The sequence below is a fragment of the Numida meleagris genome, chromosome 2 (assembly GCF_002078875.1).
Source record: "Numida meleagris isolate 19003 breed g44 Domestic line chromosome 2, NumMel1.0, whole genome shotgun sequence".
Classification (NCBI taxonomy): domain Eukaryota; kingdom Metazoa; phylum Chordata; class Aves; order Galliformes; family Numididae; genus Numida; species Numida meleagris.
The window spans coordinates 50,849,765-50,870,278 of record NC_034410.1 but is presented as its reverse complement, the minus strand read 5'-3'; the positions used below and the strand labels follow the sequence as shown (position 1 = coordinate 50,870,278).

The 20,514-nt window shown below is 44.8% G+C and overlaps 1 protein-coding gene and 1 long non-coding RNA gene across 7 annotated transcripts in view; one reads left to right on the top strand and one right to left on the bottom strand.

The window, feature by feature from the left end:
- GLI3 (GLI family zinc finger 3) overlaps nt 1-6,849 on the top strand; it is a 203,862-nt gene extending 197,013 nt beyond the window's left edge. For all 5 annotated transcript variants that reach the window (XM_021386345.1, XM_021386346.1, XM_021386347.1 and 2 more), the window contains 2 exons: nt 1,864-2,191; nt 3,372-6,849. In XM_021386345.1, the coding sequence (XP_021242020.1) occupies nt 1,864-2,191; nt 3,372-5,665 (2,622 nt within the window). In that variant the 3' untranslated portion in view covers nt 5,666-6,849. The remainder of the gene's footprint in view (nt 1-1,863; nt 2,192-3,371) is intronic.
- Nucleotides 4,144-14,776, bottom strand: LOC110393459. Of its 2 annotated transcripts, XR_002435021.1 has the most exons (3): nt 13,520-14,774; nt 4,407-4,582; nt 4,144-4,285 (listed from the first exon to the last, which is right to left on the bottom strand). It is a non-coding gene; the product is annotated as an uncharacterized LOC110393459 (long non-coding RNA). The 2 variants fall into 2 exon arrangements; XR_002435020.1 differs by lacking the exons at nt 4,144-4,285; nt 4,407-4,582 and adding an exon at nt 7,466-13,303 and having other exon boundaries at nt 13,520-14,776.

Genomic DNA, 20,514 nt, shown 5'->3' with positions numbered 1-20,514 from the left:
TTCATTGCTTGTGTGAATTAAGATATATGCTCTGTTTTTTAACTAATCCAATGTCTTTTCTGTCTAATGCTCTTATATGTCTTGTTCTTACTTCCTAAGGACAGTGGGTAATAAGGTGAGGGCATTTTAACTTCTCTGCTGTTTTTCTTATTGCAACATTATTTGTGTCTTTATTTTACCCTTCTGCCTGTTATCCAGTCATTCCTTTATTTAGTAATGTGCAATCCATCAAACTCATTCCCAAATGTAACGTGCTGTGAGTATTTTGCAACACTTGACATGTAAAAAATCTGGCATATTGGTTAAATGTCTTCAGAAATGTCTTTGAACCTTCTCCTCTATATGAAATACCCTTCTTTTTATTGCACACCTAGAAATATGTTTCCCATAATGCTGTTCTTCTGTAACCTTCCTCACTGTGATCTTTACACATGGCTACAAAAGCAGGCTTCTAACCGTCTGTGTTCTTCTTCCATACGGCATGGAGCTATTGTACAGAAGCACAAGCTCTCTTCTGAGTAATAACAGTTGTTTCTATTCTTGTCACCAAATCTTCTGTGGCCAGGATTTGGAAATGAACTTGCTCAGTGCGGCCTCATAAATTCTAAGTATCATCATTCAAGTTAGAAATAATAAAATAGTTATTGCATCTGAATTGACTCCTCAGGGGCATATGAAGCTACAGTACTTCTTTCATTCACTGATGTTAGAAGTGAGAGCAACCATGGCTACCTCAGAAATTCTTGCTAGCATTTGTCAGTAAGAATGTGCATAAAAATCACAGGCTGGCAGGAAAAAAAAAAAGTGAAATATTTACATGGAACCATTCTTGGGAGCAAAATGATACTGCATGCACAGATTTGTGATCACTCTGATAGAACCTACTGTGTCCAGAAACTTCTGCCTGTCTTGCTACATGTTTTGTCTGTCAGTCAGTCAGTCAGTCTGTTTCAGTTTGTTTGAGAAATTTCCCCATGCTTTTACAAGTACATCATGAGTATAAAAAGTAAATCGAGCCTGTATTTCCCCACAGCAAGAATCCTGCTACAGCATGGTTAAGAGAGAAGCCATTGCAGTGGGTTTACATTCCTATAGATAGGCTGTACTGTATACATAGAAGATTCCATAAGTTCTAATGAAACAAAGGATTTGATCTGGTAGATCATGACCTTCTTAAAGCAGAGCAGAGATGGAGTAAGTTAGAGCATGCTGCTAGGGTCCTTCAGGATGCTGATAATGTGTTACAGTAGTTTTGCACTGATGCTCTGTCTCTGTTTTATTACATGCCAGCATTTCTGGCCAACCACTGCTCGAAACAATAAGCCTTAAGCATGGAAAGTACTTACATTCTTTAGCCACAAGTCTAATTTAAAAAAAAAAAAAAACAACAAACAAATTCCAGTGTTGTTGGAATCTTTGTTTGTTTGTTTGTTTGCTGCAAGCCTAGCATTGTAAATTAGACCTCTTAACATGACTGAATTCTGATCTGGTTTTTTGACCTGCATTTGGGAACAGTGCATACCCAAAAGGAGTACACATACATACATGCTCTTAAATGGTATGAAGTGATATAATTCCCAGTTATGGCAATAACTGAGATAGATGAGTGGCTCATGTAGATATAATATATACTGTCAGCAAGATATTAAAGTGGATTTTAATACTGAGTTTTTCAATGGCATTCATTGCAGTTAGTCGGTATTCTAGAAAGCCTCCTAATAAAAAATCACTGTCATAATTTAACACTAAACTTTTCTTTACATTTAGTTTTCCTTGGCTCCATTTAGATCCACATTTGTCACAACAAATTAACATTGTCTGCTTAATCCTCACATTCTTATGTTGCTTCTTTCACTCCAACAGACATCTCAGCCAAGCCCTGGTGGTCAGTCTACATGCAGCAGCGAACAGTCCCCCATCAGCAACTATTCCAACAATGGGATCGAGCTTACTCTGACCGGTGGCGGTAGTGTAGGAGACCTCAGTGTCATCGATGAAACCCCAATCATGGACTCTACCATTTCCACAGCCACCACAGCACTTGGCTTACAGGCCAGGAGGAATATGACAGGGACCAAATGGATGGAGCAAGTGAAATTAGAAAGGTTGAAACAAGTTAATGGAATGCTTCCAAGACTGAACCCCATTCCACCTTCCAAAGCCCCAACCTTGCCGCCTCTCATAGGAAATGGTAAGATCTGTGTAATGGGAGCCATGACTCTTTTTGTCCTTAAATTCCTTGGTTGCAATACTTGCCCCAGTATTGCAACACTGGGGAAAGACTAGCACAGCTAATGAAATTCATCACCTCTGAGAACTGTCTATAAACTGATCACTTTTTGTTTATCTCCTTATTGCAAGCCTTGCTGCTCATCTTGAGGGAAGACTGGTATTCTTCTGTTTTATATCAGGGGAGACTAGCAGGACAGTAAACTTACCATGATTGAAGTATTCCCTGCAGTAAAAGGTTTGGACCCAAGGTCAGCTTATTTTTAGGCAAGGCAGAGGAATTAAATACCTAGCAGTTGACTGTATGGCATTCTTTCAGATGAGACGTAAACAAGACACCCTTTGCACTGATACATTGGGCTTCACTTCAAATAAGCTGCTTCCATGAATACAAGTAATTCTATGTACAGATACCACTGCTACAAAAGGTAGATATTTATGAATGGGAGCAAGGTGAGATTTAACCCCAAAGATCAATACCTGTTTTTCTATGAGATAGTGCTCATTTCATGGTTGCCAAAACACATGATCCTGCTATCTGTACGTTGCCTACAGCATACCTGTAGGTTTATACACTCCACCCAGAAGTGACGGCCCAGGATTTCTGAAACAAATTCAGTCAGAAGAAACTATGTAAAATTAAGAAATGTATTCTGTTTACTTAAAAACAAAACAAAACAAGGAAACCAGCAAAGATGTTTTGCAGTTGTTAGAAGTTATTTCAAGAAGCCTTAGAAATGACCTTGAATAGCCTCCACTTTGTATATTTTGCCATTCCCATGCAAATGCCTGTTCAATTATATTTTGCCTATAAAAAGCTCTCTTGTGACTGTGTCCTCCTGGCACATCAGTAAGCATAGCTGCACTGCAGGCTAGGGGACTACAGCAGCTGATGACAGTTTGTGGCTACGGCCTATAAATTTTGTGCTGGGATTCACACTGAAATGTTACCACTGAGTCACTGAATTAGCTTTTAAGCTAAGGACACAGTTTTTGTCCCTACTTACTTCAATAAAGAGCACTGCTATGATTTGGTATGATGATGTAGACATTCCCTCTCTACTCCTGTTACTTTTTTACTGTTTTTTTTTGTACCAGTTTCTGGTAATGCATGTTTGTTTAACTGTGAATTTTACCTCCAGGTACCCAATCAAACAGCAGCTGCAGTGTAGGAGGATCCATGACTATTCTGCCAAACAGGAATGAACTTTCAAGTACGGACATCACTGTGTTGAACATGCTAAACAGGAGGGACAGCAATACGAGCACAATCAGTTCAGCCTACTTGAGCAGCCGCAGGTCTTCTGGAATCTCACCTTGCTTCTCCAGCCGGAGGTCCAGTGATGCCTCCCAGGCTGAGGGAAGACCACAAAATGTGAGTGTTGCGGACTCCTATGACCCCATCTCGACGGACGCCTCTCGGCGCTCCAGTGAAGCAAGCCAATGTGATGACCTGCCAAGTCTTCTCAGCCTCACCCCGGCCCAGCAGTACAGGCTGAAAGCTAAATATGCAGCAGCTACTGGTGGACCCCCACCAACTCCACTGCCTAATATGGAGAGGATGAGCCTCAAAACAAGGATGGCACTCTTGGGTGACTGCAGGGAGTCTGGAATATCTCCACTGCCTCCAGTGAATGCCCCTCGAAGATGTAGTGATGGTGGGGCAAATGGTTACAGCAGGAGGCATCTTCTATCTCATGATGCTCTAGGAAATGGGACAAGGAGAGCCAGCGATCCGGTAAGAATGGTCTCCAATAACCTCTCTGTCTCTAGAGTCCAACATTTCAACAGTCTTAATAGCTTTCATTCTCCTGCTTTGCCTCCATCCATGGAAAAGCGCAACCTTGTCCTTCAGAACTATACCCGTTCTGAAGGAGGTGTTTTCCGTGGCTTCAGTTCCCCCTGTCCTCCAAGCATCAGCGAGAATGTCACCCTGGAGGCTGCTACAATGGAAGCAGGTGGCAGTTTGAACGATGAGGATCTCCTGCCAGATGATGTGGTTCAGTATCTGAATTCCCAGAACCAGGGCGTGTACGACCACTTGTTGAACAATGTCCTAGACAGCAACAAAACACATCACAGTGTGGTTTTAGGAAACAACAATCCTAGCAACTTCGACCGAGCCCCTCCAGCAAGCAGTCAGCCTGCAGGCTCCGAGGTGAGCAAGAGTGACTTACCCATTCAGTGGAATGAAGTAAGCTCAGGAAGTTCTGACTTATCTCCTACAAAACTGAAATGTAGTCAGCGCTCAGCAGTGCAGCAGGCTAGAGCCTTTGGACTGTATAACAACATGATGGTTCAGCAGCAGAACTTGCAGAGAAGCAATGTGGCCCAGCAAAATGGCTATCAGAACCTGATGGAAAACAATGGTTCCTATAGTTTACAGCAGAACATGGTCCTTGGCAGCGGAGCCAATAGTTCTTTCAGCATGCAGGCCAATAAGCCTTATGGTGAAAGCATCAGCAGGCAACCGATGATTTCTGGGGCAATGGACAATTCCTGTGGCATGGCAGTTCAAGGGCAGAAGCCGAGAAGCAGCAACATGCCAGTGAGTGGGAACCAGCAAAATTTTGGTCATCCCATTGCATCCAGTGATCAAGCCACCAGTATGGCAAATGGGATGCAGAATAGGAATATGATGGAACAGGAATATTTGCAAAACCAACTTGTTGGAGATGGTATTCATTACCAGGGAGTCAATCACTCCGGTCCAATGATGCTAGGGCAGGTTAGTCCTACCTCACAAAGCGGCCTCTATCAAGGGCCACAGAGTTGTCCACCGGCATCTCACACCATTGATAACCAGCCTTCGGGTTTGTCAGTGGCCAAGAGTTACCAGCTGTGTGCTAATTACAGTAGCAACAGGCGGCAAAATATGTTGAGGAACAACCTGGCACAACAGCAAGGACATGTAAGTGATGGTAACCAGACGTACAGGGTAAACACCATTAAGATGGAGATGCAAGGTCAATCACAGCAGTTCTGCTCTAATATGCAGAATTACTCTGGTCAGTTATATGACCAAACCACAGGCTTTAGCCACCAAGCTATGAAAACAGGTTCTTCTTTCTTTGTTTCGGAAGCTAACTGCCTGCTGCAGGAGACTGCTACTGCAAACTCCTCTGAGCTTCTTTCCCCAGGGGCTAACCAAGTATCAAGCACAGTTGACAGCCTTGACAGCAACAGCCTAGAGGGTGTGCAGATTGATTTTGATGCTATCATAGATGATGGAGACCATGTCAGCTTAATTTCAGGAGCCCTGAGCCCAAGCATCATTCAGAATCTCTCCCGCAATTCCTCACGCCTCACCACTCCCCGAGCGTCTCTTACATTCCCGGCTATGCCTGTAAGCACAACCAACATGGCTATTGGGGACATGAATTCTTTGTTGACCTCACTTGCAGAAGAAAGCAAGTTTCTTGCTGTTATGCAATAGACATGAAAGAAAAAAAGCCCGCTTAGGAGATAACAGATGAAAAAAGACTCAAATTTTTTAGTTGTGTATGTATTTTAGCAATCTCATCTCACCTAAATGGGATGTGTTTCAAGTATATTCCTTTTATGGAATAAGAACTCTGAAAACCCTAAAGTGTTCTAGGGAGAAACTGTCTTCCATTTCAGTTTTGAATCAGTATTGCTACACCCATTCCCTCACCTCTCACTTGCCTCTCTCTCTCTTGCTCCCTTTTTGAATGTCTGTACGCTTCCTCTTTCTTCTTTTTTTTTAATTGTAAACCAATGTAAACGTGTGAGGTGCATGTTTTTGTTTTGTTTGCTTTTTGAAAGAAAGTTCTGATGAAACAGCTTAATTTTCTGTTAGTCAAAAGAAACTCGGCTTTGTAAAACTACTGCAATTTTTTCCCTACACATAAAGGCACAAAATAACCATGCAGGATGTAAAGTGAACATACAGTGAGAAAATCCGCTCTGGATGCACTGAGTACATCACACTGAGGTGGACAACCAATTTAGGAATGCACTGCCATGGTTCCCCTAAGTTGTAGTTCCAGACTTATGGAGCACAAGAAATATATAAAAATATGCAAATAAGAAATATAAACCCACCAGCCTTTTGATACCTAGCAAATGTTTAAGATTTTTGTTAACACAAAGATAGATGTCACTGCCTTGCATAAGGATGCAGAGATTGTGTCGTGCGTGTTTAACCCATTTCAGAAGAGACAGAGGACAAGAAAGCTTTTCTTACTATAACTCCCATTTTATTTGCAGTACTTAGTATTATGTTTTTCAACTTTTTCATTTAAATGACTGGATAGTGAAATTATATGAATGTTTGATGATTTGAACAGTTTGTAATCCCTTCTTTGCATACCACATCGGTGGAGAAATGATCAGGCTCTTACAATACTCCAGTATTCCAGGCTGGGAACTCTTTTACTTTCTTTTTTTTTCCTTTTTTTTTTTTTTTTTTACAGTAACTATTCCTTTGCCAGAAGAATTGTCTTGCGCATTCTTTCTAACACATACAGTTTTGTTAGATGGATCATGGGTTTTACAGTAAGGAAATGCCCATTGACATAACACATGGTTACAAATTCAAAAGAAACATGGTCTTGGCATGTTAAACCAGTAGCAAACAGACTAGCCAAGTGAATTCAAGTGATTAAAAGCTACCCAGTAGTCTTAAATGTTTTTCTAGTGTATCTGGGCTTTACAAAATTAAAAGATTGAAACTGCCATTTAAAGTAGCAAAGAAACAACCTGAACGGTAAGTTGGTCTGGTAGCCTATCAAAACATGAAAATACTAATCCAGTTGCTCTAAACTTGGTGAGAGCAATGTGCATTTCAGCTTGAGGCAAATCAGTGGGTCAATGCCTAGGCTCAGTTACACCAGCAAAAATTGGACTCATCGCACTGTGAGCATGACATTACTCCCTGGTAAAGGTGGATGGAATTCTCTCCATAACAGCCAGCTCTTGTAGTGGTTTTTTGTCTGCATTGTGCCCCCTGCACACACTGTGCTCCTGGGTAAGCAACTGGGCAGGAGAACACTGAAAAGAGCAAGCCTCAAGTTCATTCATTTCTAGAAGTTACACACAAGTCCAGCTCTTACTGCTACTAATGGGATGCAAGAGGTACCAATGCTTACAGTCATGGGTCCAATGCCTGTGGGGAACTCACGTAGATATATGATGAAGAGAGGTACATTTTAGCCCAGTCAGAATTAAGAATAGCACTAGAAGGTGATACCTAAAGTTCAGAATGCCATAGCACTTTTTTTTTTTTTTTTTTTTTTAACTGTAGTAAAGGGTGAAATAGCAGCTTGTTCAGGGCATAGCATTTGAGGAATGTGTAGGAATACAGCCTAAGTGGAGTTCTCTGATAACATCAATCTATTATCAGCTGTTACAAGCAGATGAAGAAGCTGTAAATCTGAAAGAAAACATATGAATCCATTGCTGAGGCTGTACTTGGGCTTATCACAGCACATATTAAATGTGAGCTGGAGTGTCAGAGATCAAGACAAATGTAAATAAAAAGATTTCCTCAGTGTCCTACAGCTTTTATCATTGTCCTGCTCCTGTTTTTCTCCATATCTTTAACAAGCATTTCTTCTCATCTGCATTACGCACGTGTACTCCCTCCCTTTGTGCTCTTTGCCCATTGCTGGTTCCCCTCCTGACCTTCCTGCCCATTGTCAGATCTGACAGCCCTTCTGTAGTGGTCTCCAGCCTTCAGAGGGAACTGAGCAGAGCTTATCAAGACAGTCAGCTGGTTTGGATAGAGGGATGCTTCTATTGCCACACTTTACCTTGCGGTGCTATGGTATTAATAGCTCATGCTCCTGCTGAGAAAGAGCATTAGGAAAGGCTGTGCTCACATCAGCTGGAAGTATTTCGAGTGCTTTGTGGTAACCAGTGGCTGGATGTTCAATAAGCCATCAATTACATGTTTATAAACAATTTCAATGGTGAGGCTTATGACTAGGCTGGGAAGAGGTGGCTTAGGAAAGAAGCCTTTTATTATTACAGAACCAATACATTAAAAAAGAAGAATTTTTTGAACTCAGTTTTCCAGTTTATAATTGTATTTGCTGGTTCAATTGAAGCTGGGAAAGATATGATTCATCAGAGCTTAGGAGAATCCATTCACATTGCTTCAGGCTAGAAGGGACTGTTTGAGTATCTGATTTGCCTTCCTGGACTTGACAAACCTTTGTCACTCACTTAGCCCTGTTTCAGGCCAACAATGTGTCTTGGCCTAAACCACATGTTTGAGAAAGTCATCTAGTTTTGATTTGGGGATGACAAAGAAACAGAAATTCCACAATGTCCCTGGAGAGTTTGTTCTAATGGTATATCATTTTCACCATTGAAGCGTATGTGCCTCTTTTCTTACATAAACATATCACTTCTCAGCTTTTATTATCCTATCATACTTTTGTTTTTGATGCTAAAGAACCTGATTTGTTGACATCTGTGAAGGTACCAATACATCGTAGCCCAGCTATCTTCATTTTTTGTTTTGTTTTGATGAGGTAGAGCAGGCTCTCAGAACATGGCACTGTAAGGCTGGACACTGGCGTTAAGTTGGTAACCACCTTCTGGATGTGTGATAGTCTGGGGAAAATCCCACCAATGTCACTCACAAGTTTACTTAGCACCCTCCTGGTCTTCCAGTCACAGAGCTGAAGCTTGCTTTTGTGTGTTTGATGCATTTGGCAGTTGGAAGCCCACCACTCACCATGAAGTACTAGAAAATGCAGGAGTTTTTGTGATTTTCTCCTGTTTTTTTTTTTTAAAAGCATTGCAGTGGTCACAGCCTGACTCTAAATCACCCTTTTTTCTAATGGCTCTTTGAGGATCTTCCACATCAATTACTGTTGGCCTTGGGCACATCTGCCTTGCTCACATTTTTACAGACCTTTTTACTTTCCACAAATTTGGAGTCACCTGTGAGAGCTCGTCCATAAAGTAGACTGGGTGGATTAAAGGTATTTTTGCGAACAAGTCAGTGGGCTTCCAGCAGGGGGTTGCTGGTAAGTACTATGGCCTAGTATGTCCACACAACAGATAATCTTATTCTCTCCTTGGAGAATGGTCCCAAATGACACATGCATTGAAACCCTGGCTCACTTGCTTGCTTCCAGTCATTGCCTCCTTCCCCTCCCTCTCTCTTGATGACATAGCTGGTTAGCTCACCCACACGTGTTGCACAGTGGCTCATCCTTCTGAACAGCAGTGTTTATATTCTCGCAATGTATGTGCCTTATTTTGTGTTATCCTGTGACAGAGAGGGACCAAGATATGTTGACAAATTTTCACAATGAGGCTGTATTTACCATTCAGCTGATAGCACATATCACTGTTAATAGTGTCTCAAGTGTCTTGTAAACCTCTGATATTCATGTGTTATTGTCTTTGGATTGATAGAATGTCGCCTATTGAAAAGTTACTGTTGTCAGTCCTGCAGATGTGTAAGATAAAAATGTGTTCATTTTAAAACTTTTTTAGTTGTTTTTTTAAATAAAGCTTGTAATCCTTTTTTTTTTCTTTTTTCTTTTTGTAATAGTGTAAATACATTTACGTACAGTAGGAATAGTGTTTGGCTGTAACTGGCCTTAGTGATCTTCATTTGATAAACCTGCAGTTATGATCTGTTGTTTCTTGAGCCTTAGGTTGATCTGAAGGGTCTGTAGCACTGTGTACATATGAACTGTACTTCTGCTTTCAGAACCACTTAGCTCTTTTGTAACAAAGAAAAAAATGTTTCTTACAATGTCAATAAAAACACAAAAGCCTTTGTACTTAAGTTCTTAGCTTTTAGCTTTTAAAATATCTCCTTGGGGGAGGGAGTTGTTTCTTTTTCAGTTAAACTGGGCGGATTGGTTGTGATCAGTGTGTATCAGTTCCACTCATGTCCACTCACTTTTCTGTTTGTGCTTCCCAGCTGATTGCTTCATTTCATTCCCATTTTAAATATCAACAGGGAGTCAAGACCTTCTCTTTAAAGAAGAACCTCAGGGGAGGGGGGCAGGGGATGCAGAATGGAGGAATACATGAAACTGCAGTCTCACAAAGACAAAATTTTGAAAGGAGAGGAGGAACCAATGTGATTAACTTCCAGCCACGGGCATTTCAGAGGTCAAAGCCAAGCTGTGTTAAGAGTCTGTCCTGCTATATGGAGGCTGTTTTTTCTTACCTCATTTAGCAAGCATCTCTGCCAAAGATTTGGCCACCTAGGAAGAAGCATAGGACTGGGGAAGTCTGGCTGGGTTAGTCTGCACATGGTCGCTCTGGTGGATCATTGGGTGGCCTTCAAAATGCTTAAATGCAGTCTAATTCAAAGTGAAGATCTTGGACTGATTTAATGAGTGTTCCAGTTAAGTATAGCAGTCATGCGGGCTTGTATGTAGTGTGCATCCAGAGCAAGCAATGTCCTTTTAGTTGAGGCAAACACTAGAAGGAGTTGTAGGGCTGCTTCATTTTAAGGTGATCAAGACAATCTCATTTCAAGACTTCTGTTTCGATTGCATTTATCTCTGCAAGACCCATACCACTCTCCTAGTGCTCAGTATTTGCCTGACTCCTAGCTTGACCAAAACTGCTTAATCATTTCCAAGGACAAGGCCTTGGTTGAAAAGGCCTTTTCATGGCTTTTTTTTTTTCCCCTCACTCTTCAGCTGTTATTAAGCTTTTGACATCAAGTTTGAAGAGCTTGAAGAGCTTAAAAGCTTAAAGTTTGGGCAGGATGGAGAGGTGTTGCCTGACCAGGTGAGAAGAAAGTGAGGCAGGAGGAGTGGCCTTGGAGCGGTTCATAGTGTGAAGGAGAGCCTGTGGCAGGACTGGGGTTTGATAGCAGCCACACTACCTCCTCTCATGCGCTGCCAGTCAAAATCTGCCTAGAGCATGGTCGAGCTCCAGGACCAGCTCATGGGTTGGGGGCTTTCTCCACCAATATGATGTCCTGGTGAGCACTGGTTACACACAGTTGCAGGCTCAGCAAGGCACCATCCCCCTCCACCATCCCTCTGTAGCCTGTCCCGCTGTGGCTAAAGAAGGCACGCCTCAGGCACGGACATGACAGAAGCAGCAGCAGACTCTGTGACATCTGGAATGCTAAAACAGTAAAGACTTGCCCATGTGTGTGCAGGAGGAGATGTGACTTGACATGGCACAGCTCAGCATTGTGCCAAGTCCTCAGAAAACTGAGAAACAGCAGGACAGTCTTGGTTTGTAACATCCAAACTTAGTGGATGCTGTTGACCTTCAGTTAGTCTGTGTTTTGGTGCCAAAGCTGTGAATTAATAATTGAATTTATTAAATGGTTTCTTACTTCAGAGGGGCATGTACTCTGGAGAACTGCTGTGTTAAACATCCTAAACAGATCGTGTGAAGTTAATACACCCGAACTCCAAACACAAGGGCAACAAAAAATCACTAATAACAGCAATGCAGAGCTGAGACCTGCCAGAGTTGCGAATGGAATACACAGGAGGAGCTGAAGGTGACGGTGAGGCTTCCAGGATGGCTGTAAGCTATGGCACCACAGGGCAGGCCAGTGTCATTTTTTCCTTTCTCAGTGTTTGTGGGCTTGACTGTGCAATCTTCATACAGTTTTTTCAAGGGGGGATAATGGGAAGGAGACTGCTTGTTCTCTGCATGCTGAAATACAAGCTATTTGTGTGAGGAACATAGTTTTGTTACATGATTAGTGGAATGGGAGCCCCGAGGCACCACTTCCCAGTACAAACAACCAATAATAATAACTCATGCTAAAATTGCCTCCTATTTAACAACCTGGGCCTCTTTCCATCCAAGGAAGCACATAACCCATTTGTATTTCCACTGTTCTTGTTCCCACTGCCTCTGCCCATTTTCCCTCTCTGATTTCAGACTGGCCCAGTGGCTCTCCCAGGTAAAAAAAGGAGCAGATTTGGGCCAGAGCAAGGGAAGAAATGGCATTTAATGGGAGTGCTTGCACCTGGTGTCTACCTGCACGTGCGCCCCCACATCGACACCCTGCCGGACTCCTCGCATGGGGTGCAGCTCCATGGCTGTGACGATGTCTCATGGCACAGTTGGAGCAAGGAGCTGTGGGCAGATGAGATGGGAATGAACTGGGAACATGATTGGCAATCGGGGGCTGGCTGAGCTGCTCCAGTCTTGCCAGCAACACCAGGACAGTTGTCAGGTCTGCAGGGCTGTCTCTAAGCCACCCTGCTCTACAGAAAAACATTGCTAATGTTCCCACGACCAGAGCAAGACAGAAAAGACAAATAACTTGGACAGCAACATGAAACAGTGGCAAAAATCTGGAAGGCAGAGTGAGAGAGAATAAAAAACAAGAGAGTGGAAAGCTCTGTAATGATCGAAGAGAGCCCCAGATGGATACAAGCTGAGAAAAGGCTAGAGATAGAAATAGCAGTGCTAATTAGCTGGGCTGAACGACCCCACTGCCACCACCCTCTACCTGGCCCTATGGTAGAGATGGGGAGCAGGAGTGAGACGCTATAGTGCCTGGCTGCATGGGAGGGACCATGGGAGGTGTGTGTGCCTCCCCACCCCACTTGTCCCTGCTGCTGCACATCTGCTGCTGGAAAAAAAACCTGTTTCTGCATCATGAGTGGCCAGCCTTAGCCCAGTCCTCCTGAATCACAGGGAAAAATTCCATGTGCTTGTCTTGCCTTGAGATAGTTGTTCTTGAAGACCTACCACGCACTCCACAGTGCCCCAGGGTCATGGCAATGTTTTCACCGGCCAAATCCTTCATCCACCTAAAGGGCTGCTGCTGGAAAAGGGCTGATTCCTGGCAGTGCTGATTGCTTTCAGCCTCCACTGACCTGGTCCTCATCGCTCTCTGTAACCTCCTTCCAGTTTGTCTGTGAGAACCGAAAAAGGTGCGGCTGCACCTCCTGGTTGTGCTTGCCTGAGCCGGAAGCCATGCAGTGGTAGTGGTTGCGGTGGGGTCAGTCCTCTAATTTCTAATGTCCCCCTGCAGCGTGGCCTGGCTGCAGGCTGCTGGCTGCCCAGCATTGGTGCATGGCTACTTACACTTCCCCGCATTCCATCCTTTCCCTGCCTTGGATTTCATTCCCTTGTCAAAACTGGCCTGGGGCATAGAGAAAACAAAACAAACACAACAAAAACATTTTGTGTTGTTTTTTCCTCTCCTCGGGTACTCCCCTGGAGATTGCTGCTGTTTTCTCCAAATTACAGAAGTTTAAGTGCTTGAAGCCATGCAAAGCTGAGCCACAAAATTAGGAGGCAGTGCCTTTTTCAGCTCTGTGGGGTGCAGTCTTGAACCAGCATAGCAGTTCTTGCTTACCTTCGTGTTCTGAAGCAGCTTGGGTTTCAACCAGCTCCTCACCCGAGCTCTGCTCGCCTTGGGAGAGTGCCCGGCTCCAATTCAGCTGCAGCATCAACGGAGAAAGAGAGGGCTCGGCACTGGCTGGCGAAGTGCTTCAGGGAATCCTCCTCTGCCTGTTGCTACACCTCAAACCAGAGAGCATCAGAAGCCCAAACACTGGTCCCAGTGTGCCCCAGACAGTGGCATTTTTTAAGCACTGCTCCCACTGCAGTGTCTTTGCTGATCATGAGTATTTTGTCAAAGACTTCTTGCTGGTAAACACTAGGCCACAGCAGACAAAACACCAGATTTCGCGGAGACAATTAAAAAAAAAAAAAAAGGCTGCAAAAGCACTCAGTGAATAGGGGGGTCAGTCTCATTTTGAGGCAAACAAATGGCAAAACCAAACTCTGCCAGGGAAAGCATGGAGTGTTTCATCCCCACACCCCAGCTCCAAGAGCAGTGCCACTTTTCGTTCAGCTCCATGCATGTGCCTTCATCACATGTGGCTTTCCTGCTGGATTTAATATCATCCCAGCATTTCTCACTTGTCCTCATGGGCTTGGCAGCTCTCTCTCTCCCCTCCCCTCCTGCATGCTGTTGCCCCAGCCTACATTATCTCCTGGGCACTTCTCTCTGACTGCATTTGGCTTTGGCCATAACATTAAATGTGTATGTATCTTGGTCCCTGCTGCTGCTCATCCTCCCTCACTACCAGAGGCTGGTCCAGCTCCTGGCCGAGCTCTTTGTCCTGACAAAGCTGATAAATGCAGCAGGAAATCCCATCCCTGAGGACAAGATGCTGCTTGTAGGTCAGTGCTGCTGTGTGGTAGGAGTCTCATCTCACTGCGTGGTGCCATGCTGGCTGCTGACCACAACCACTCACTGACCCAACAAGACTTCAGCCATGTTATTCATGGGGGAGAGACCTCCTCAGTCACCAACACTGCTTGCTTTTAGATGCCCAAACACCAGGCAGTGAAATCCCTGCTTTAGAGGAGCATTGGGCAGGGAGAGCTGAGAGTCTGATGGGGAAGATGAGCATCACTTACCAGAGGAGAAGCCCCGATGGCAGAAATGCCCACAGCATGTTTTGCAGCTCCACGCTTGGCCTTAGGGGCAAACCTGCCCTCAGGGGCAAACCGCCAGCCACAGCCATCTCAGCCCATGACAGCTGACAGGGTGCAGCCTGCAGCCATGTGGAACTTCCATGGTCAGTCATTGTGCTGGCATGGCCAGCAGCTGCTATTATTAGCTGGCATATGAATCACCCACTTGAAATGATTTAGCAGCTCAGCCTGATCTAGGTTGGCTCATTTGCAGCCCCGTTTAGAGCTGAATGTGGAGAGGACGTGGGGGGAGTTTCTGGGAGAAGCCTTCTGCCCAAAGCTTGCTCAGCTGCTCTCAGCTGAGTGGCAGATGCCAGGGATGGCTCCTGTGGCCTCGATGCCCAGCCAGGGGGTCCTGAGTCAATAGGACGCAGAGAGAAACACTGGATCTAGCAGGGCTGATGGACCTGTATGCCTGCAGGGCATGTGGGACCCCAGGACTGGGATTCGTGGTGTGTTCCTGGGAGCTTGCTGGGTGCAGAGCAACAGAAGAGAGCTGGGAACACATTTGCTTTTCTAGCGGGGAAAATATGAACACCCTTTGAATCTTGCTTTGTCTCACTTCAGCCTCGAACTGCAGAAAGCACAATTGGCAACACCACTAGCAGGAGCAGCAGCTGCTGAAGTTCTCACTCGCTCTCTTCTTGAGGGATTCTACTCATGCTGCTCCCACTGTGCCTCCTGCAGGTGAGAGAGTTGGGTATCTGGGTCCACTCCTATGATTGTGAATCAAATGCATCAACAATAAAGTTCAAACCAAATCTTTGCCGTGATCTTTCCTTCGACCTGTGCTTCTCCTAGCATAATTAAAATAACCAACTATGTCATTTTTTCATGGGATATGAAATATGATTTTCTGAGCTTTGCAAGCTCACACTAAGGAGCATTATGAAGAGCAGTGGAGTACACACCATTTTTTATAGCATAACAAAGAAGCCTTTATTTAATAATGAACTATTACAGCTCAGTACAAAGATTTGCTTTGTTCGGTGACTAGAAATTGTTTGCAGATTTTTCTAGCCACTGGGAGTTGACAGTTCACTTAGGAGATCAATTCTTTAAGCAAGAGTGCATACATGCCTTCTTGGCTCTGAGCACTGCGGGCCTGCCTCTCCCTTTCAGAGCGAGTGGAACACGGCTGGTGTGATTCTCAGTAGATAAAGCAGAGGCACGTTGTTCTCCGCTGTCATTCTCTTCAAGAAAGTTTCCAACTCCTTGGCCCAGAAATAACCCAGCACAGAGCAAAGAGCTACCTTGGTACCAGCCATTTGGCAGGTTAAAGGGTGCAGAGCCCCATTTCTGCTTAGTGAAAGGCCCAGTGTGAAATTGTTTCTCACTGTGCTGCTGAGGATGAGGAACCTGAGTCCCTAGGCCCAGAGGAGGTTCTGAATTCCTACAGCAGCAGGAGGACCTTGGCTCCTCAGCTATTTCCAAAATACAGGCCATGCTTTTGTGCACCCACATACATACACGCACATTTGTGTTTGTCTGTTTGTTAGCAAACCAATTTACTTTCACTTCTCTGATGCTTCTGGGAGGTAAACTGAAGACCCTCATGGCACCAGCCCCTCTCCATCAGTCAGCCACCTACAGCAGGGAGCTGGAATTTTGGTACATGGGCCCTCCACTAGTTTTGGTGCTACTGAGTAGAACAATTTGCAGATCTGCAAAGCCTTCTCACTCCTCTGAGACTGCTTTGAGCTGCGGGGTTCTGCTCCAAGCCCCGCGCACAGCACCTCCAGCCGATGCAAGGACAGTGTCGGTGAATGGGCTACTCGTGTCCTGGGATAGAGTAGCAAGGCGCTTGCCAAATGTATGGCCTCATGACATCATTCGGGTTTTTGTTTGTCTCTCAGGAGTGAGAAAGGAAAAGAAAAAAGCAGGGGAAGAAGTCTGGCTTGGAGCAGCTCCCTCTAACCATTTATTTACCTTAAGTGCATGCTTCATGCTCTTACTCACGGGTTACAGTCATGGGTGCACATAAGGTCTTGAGAGTCCTTAGCAGCAAAACTTTGACAGAGGAGCTGGGTCATTGCGTGCTCAAAGCATTTTTGCTTCATTGCTTTTCTCATCAGATAACAACATAAAGTAACATCACTGGTGCTTCTTGCAGCTCCCACAATTCCTTTCCCCACACGCCACTGATGGCGTGTGTAGTAGCATGGGAAATGCTCCCATTTCAACACCCAGCTGGGTGTGAGGCAAGGGACAGTCGACACACAGAGCTGAGCCACCAAGAGCTGCAGAGCAGGATGCAGGCTTCCAGCATCCCACTGTAGGTTGCCCAAGTGTCTGTGGCACTTGGACATGCTTGAGACTTGTGGGTCCACCACCATGATGAACGCTTTTCACTGGGCCCTTTAATCCCAGATCATTCAGACTGGACACCAGGTAAAGGATGGTCTCCATCCAGTTTCACAGACCCACACATGGCCTCTTCATTGCAAGATTCACCTGATCTGTCTTCGACACTGACCTAGGGAGGAGATGAAGAACTTGCATGCCTGTGTTTCTCCATATTCTTCACCATGAAGGGAGTCTGGCTTGAATAGTTTGGATGGAGACATCTAGGTTCAGTCAGATGAATCCCCAAAGCAACTGCAGCTGCTGGAGGAACATGAGCTTTCTCATAATCGTTTCCCTTCCCCATAGTTTTGGGGAAGAGAGAATTGCTTGAACTGATGAGTCATTGAAGGATTCCTTGAAAATTGCATAAAATATGCTTGGAAGGATATGCGTCTGTTTGCATCAGGTCTTAACGCAGTTCAGAGGGATGTGGAGTCCCAGGCAATAGGGCAGGCAGAGGGCAAGCCAATAGTGGTGTTACCACTCTCTCTGTTAGCAGACATCCTGAAAATGGAAAAAGCAAAGACAGCAACAGAAGGAGCATCCAGGGCATCTCTTGGGTTCAGACAGCTACTAAGTCGGCCACATCCTGAAAGAAACAACTTCCTCTCTATCCCCTGGCTCCTGCCCTTACCCCCGCCTTCCTCCTTTCCCTCTGCTTTCTTCAGTCATGTCCCTCCTGAATAGAAACTTTTGGGAGGTTTATTTCCTTGCACCTGTTTCAGCTGTGATGTAACTGTGGTAATAACTCAACCACTGTTGGATGGAAGGTTACAGCTATTTCTTGGTTCCTTTATTTTTTTTATTATTACATTATGTTTATATTTGGAGATGTGCTTGAGTCAGAAGTGCATGAGAGGAGCTCTCCCACGATTTGAGAAGGTCTGGAGATGGAGCCAGACCCCTTCATCTCAGCTAGCCTTTCTCTTGGTAGTGCGTGCCTCCAAAACCCAAGGTCTGTACTGGGAAAAGTTCAAATAGTAGTTGCAGTGTGAACTCTGTAGTTCAGGTGGGTCTGTGAATGTAGTGAGACCAAGCAATGTACAAAGACTTAAATTCTGCCATAGCATGTAATATCTTTCTGTGGTCCTTATTGAGAAAGAAAGTCATTAAGTAAGGTTGGAAAGCCAGCTGCTGCCTTGCTTTCCAGAAGTAGTAACTGAGACTCTTGACATAGTGATCAAAGTCAATGGCAATAATGTAGGACTGTCTCAGGAGCATTGCCTGTGTGGGCTCAGCCCCTCTCCATATATTTTAGGATCTCATATATTTTGAACAAAGGTTAAAACACAATTTTGGACCTGTTATTCAGTGTGACTAGATTCGTTATTGAAAGTGATGTTCTGATCTCCCAGCTCTCAGTGTTGAAGATGACACTTCTACAACCAAGAGATAGGACCTTGTGACTTCATGGGATGGTCAAAAACACCAATATTGAGCTTGGGCTCTCCAAGTGGGCTTAAGAAGCATAGACCTCCAAAAGCTTCACTGCTCTGCGCCACAAGTGAAGACCAGGGGAGACCAATCCAGGGAATTGGTTCATGTGCTGTACCTGAGTGATTTTGACAGTGATTAGGGATGCTGACTCCTCTGCCCCCAGCAGACTCAGCAAGTCATGGAGGTGGTGAAAGTCACAGGCAGGATCACAGCCAGATCCCAAGGGGAGAGATGTACCGTACCAGATCCCACCTTCCAAAGCATTTTCTCCCCTGAGCTTCCTGTGCTTCACAAGAGGATAAAGAAAAGCCAGAAACACCCTACAACATGCTGCCTCTTTTGCACAAGAGAAGAAACATCTTCATCCCCAAACCTTAAAGTTTCAGCACAGTCACTGTCTCAGCATGGAGCAATGAACAAATAGAAGGCAATGCAGACTATTCTTTTTTTTTTTTTCCATCATCATGACAGAAAAGGACAGAAATGAGAACTGGGTGACTTCTAGAAGATGATGATCCCATAAAACTTTAAATATGCCTGCTGGAGATTCCATCTCTGGAAGTGGGCTCAGGAATGTCTGTGAAGGCAGCCCTTCACTGTGAGGTGCTCTGCCCTCTCCTGCCTGGCCATAATTACACACTGTTAAGTAGTAGGGGCTCATGTCATATCTGAATCAGTGTAACTTCAGTGTCCCCACACCACATTTCTGTGCTCCGTGTCACAGAGGAAAATTAACCATTGCCCTAGGACAATTGATTTGACTGCATGTTTTAACCCTTACACAACAAAAAGGCATTTGTTTTCCCAGCCACCAGACCACTCCAGTGGCCTCCTTGGCGTTCCCATATTCCAAGCTCAAATAAGGTAGGTTTAGGTTAGACATAAGGAAAAAATCTTTTACAGTGAGGGTGGTGAGACACTGGAACAGGTTGCCTAGTGATGTGGTTGATGCCCCATCCCTGGAGACTTTCAAAGTGAGGCTGGATCAGGCCCTGGGGAACCCGATCTAGCTGTGGATGTCCCTGTTCATTGCAGGGGAGTTGGACTAGATAGCATTCAGAGGTCCCTTCAAACTCTAAGGATTCTATGATTCTATCATATTCTCACTAGGAGATGGACACCAGGGAAGACCACTGCAGCCCAGGGATGCTCCTGCTGATGCTTCTGCCTTCCAGCTCCCATCACTTGCTGCTGGTTCCCACCATCAGATGTGCCCTCTTGTCCTGCTGAACCACTGAATCATCAGGGATTGCAGAGGTGATCACTGCAACAATCCCATAATCATGTTTTCTGAGGCAGAGTCTCCTGTCCTGTAGGTACTGCCTGAACTCTTTGTTCCCAGATGTATTACTTTTCATTTAGCTAAATTAAAACACATTTCCTTGGATTGTGACCATTCAGCCAGGCAGTTCCGATCCCCTTGTAACAGTAAACTATCCTCTCCATTATTTACTAGGCTGCAGGTGGACAGACTGAAACACTAGCCCTGCTCTGGCTGCCCCCATTCAGCTCAATGGGCTGTTGATGCTGTACAATAATGACAACTATTTCAGTGCCTGGGGAATAGATTAGTTCATAGCTGACTCTTTCAGCTGAAATATTCGGCTCTTCTGAGATTTGGGAGCACATTTGGGATCACTGAAGAGTAGCATCCTTCCCTCCACAGCCTGTTTCATTGCTGCATGATAACAGCCTCTCACTGCCTCCCCCCTCTGTTTCCTCTGGTGGAAAATCACAGATAAGAAAGAAAATGAGAAGGAAAACAGATTTATTTTGTTAGCTTATACTCCAAGTCATGCAGCAATAGGGCTGCTGAACTGACAGCAACCCCATCTCCATCCTCCCCGCCACAGCTGCATCCTACCCTGAGCGGTGAAATGGAGCCAAGTGGGGAAATTGAGGCACAGAAACAGTGAAGAATCACTGTCTTCCTCCTGCTCACACACAGCACAGGACCTGCGGTAGGTGATGGTTCCCCTGCAGACTGTATGCACAGCAGCCCTTGTGCAGTGGGCCCCTATGTACAGCAGCCTGCAGAGGGTATGCAATGCCCTCTGTGTCTCCTGCGCTTTAAGACACCAA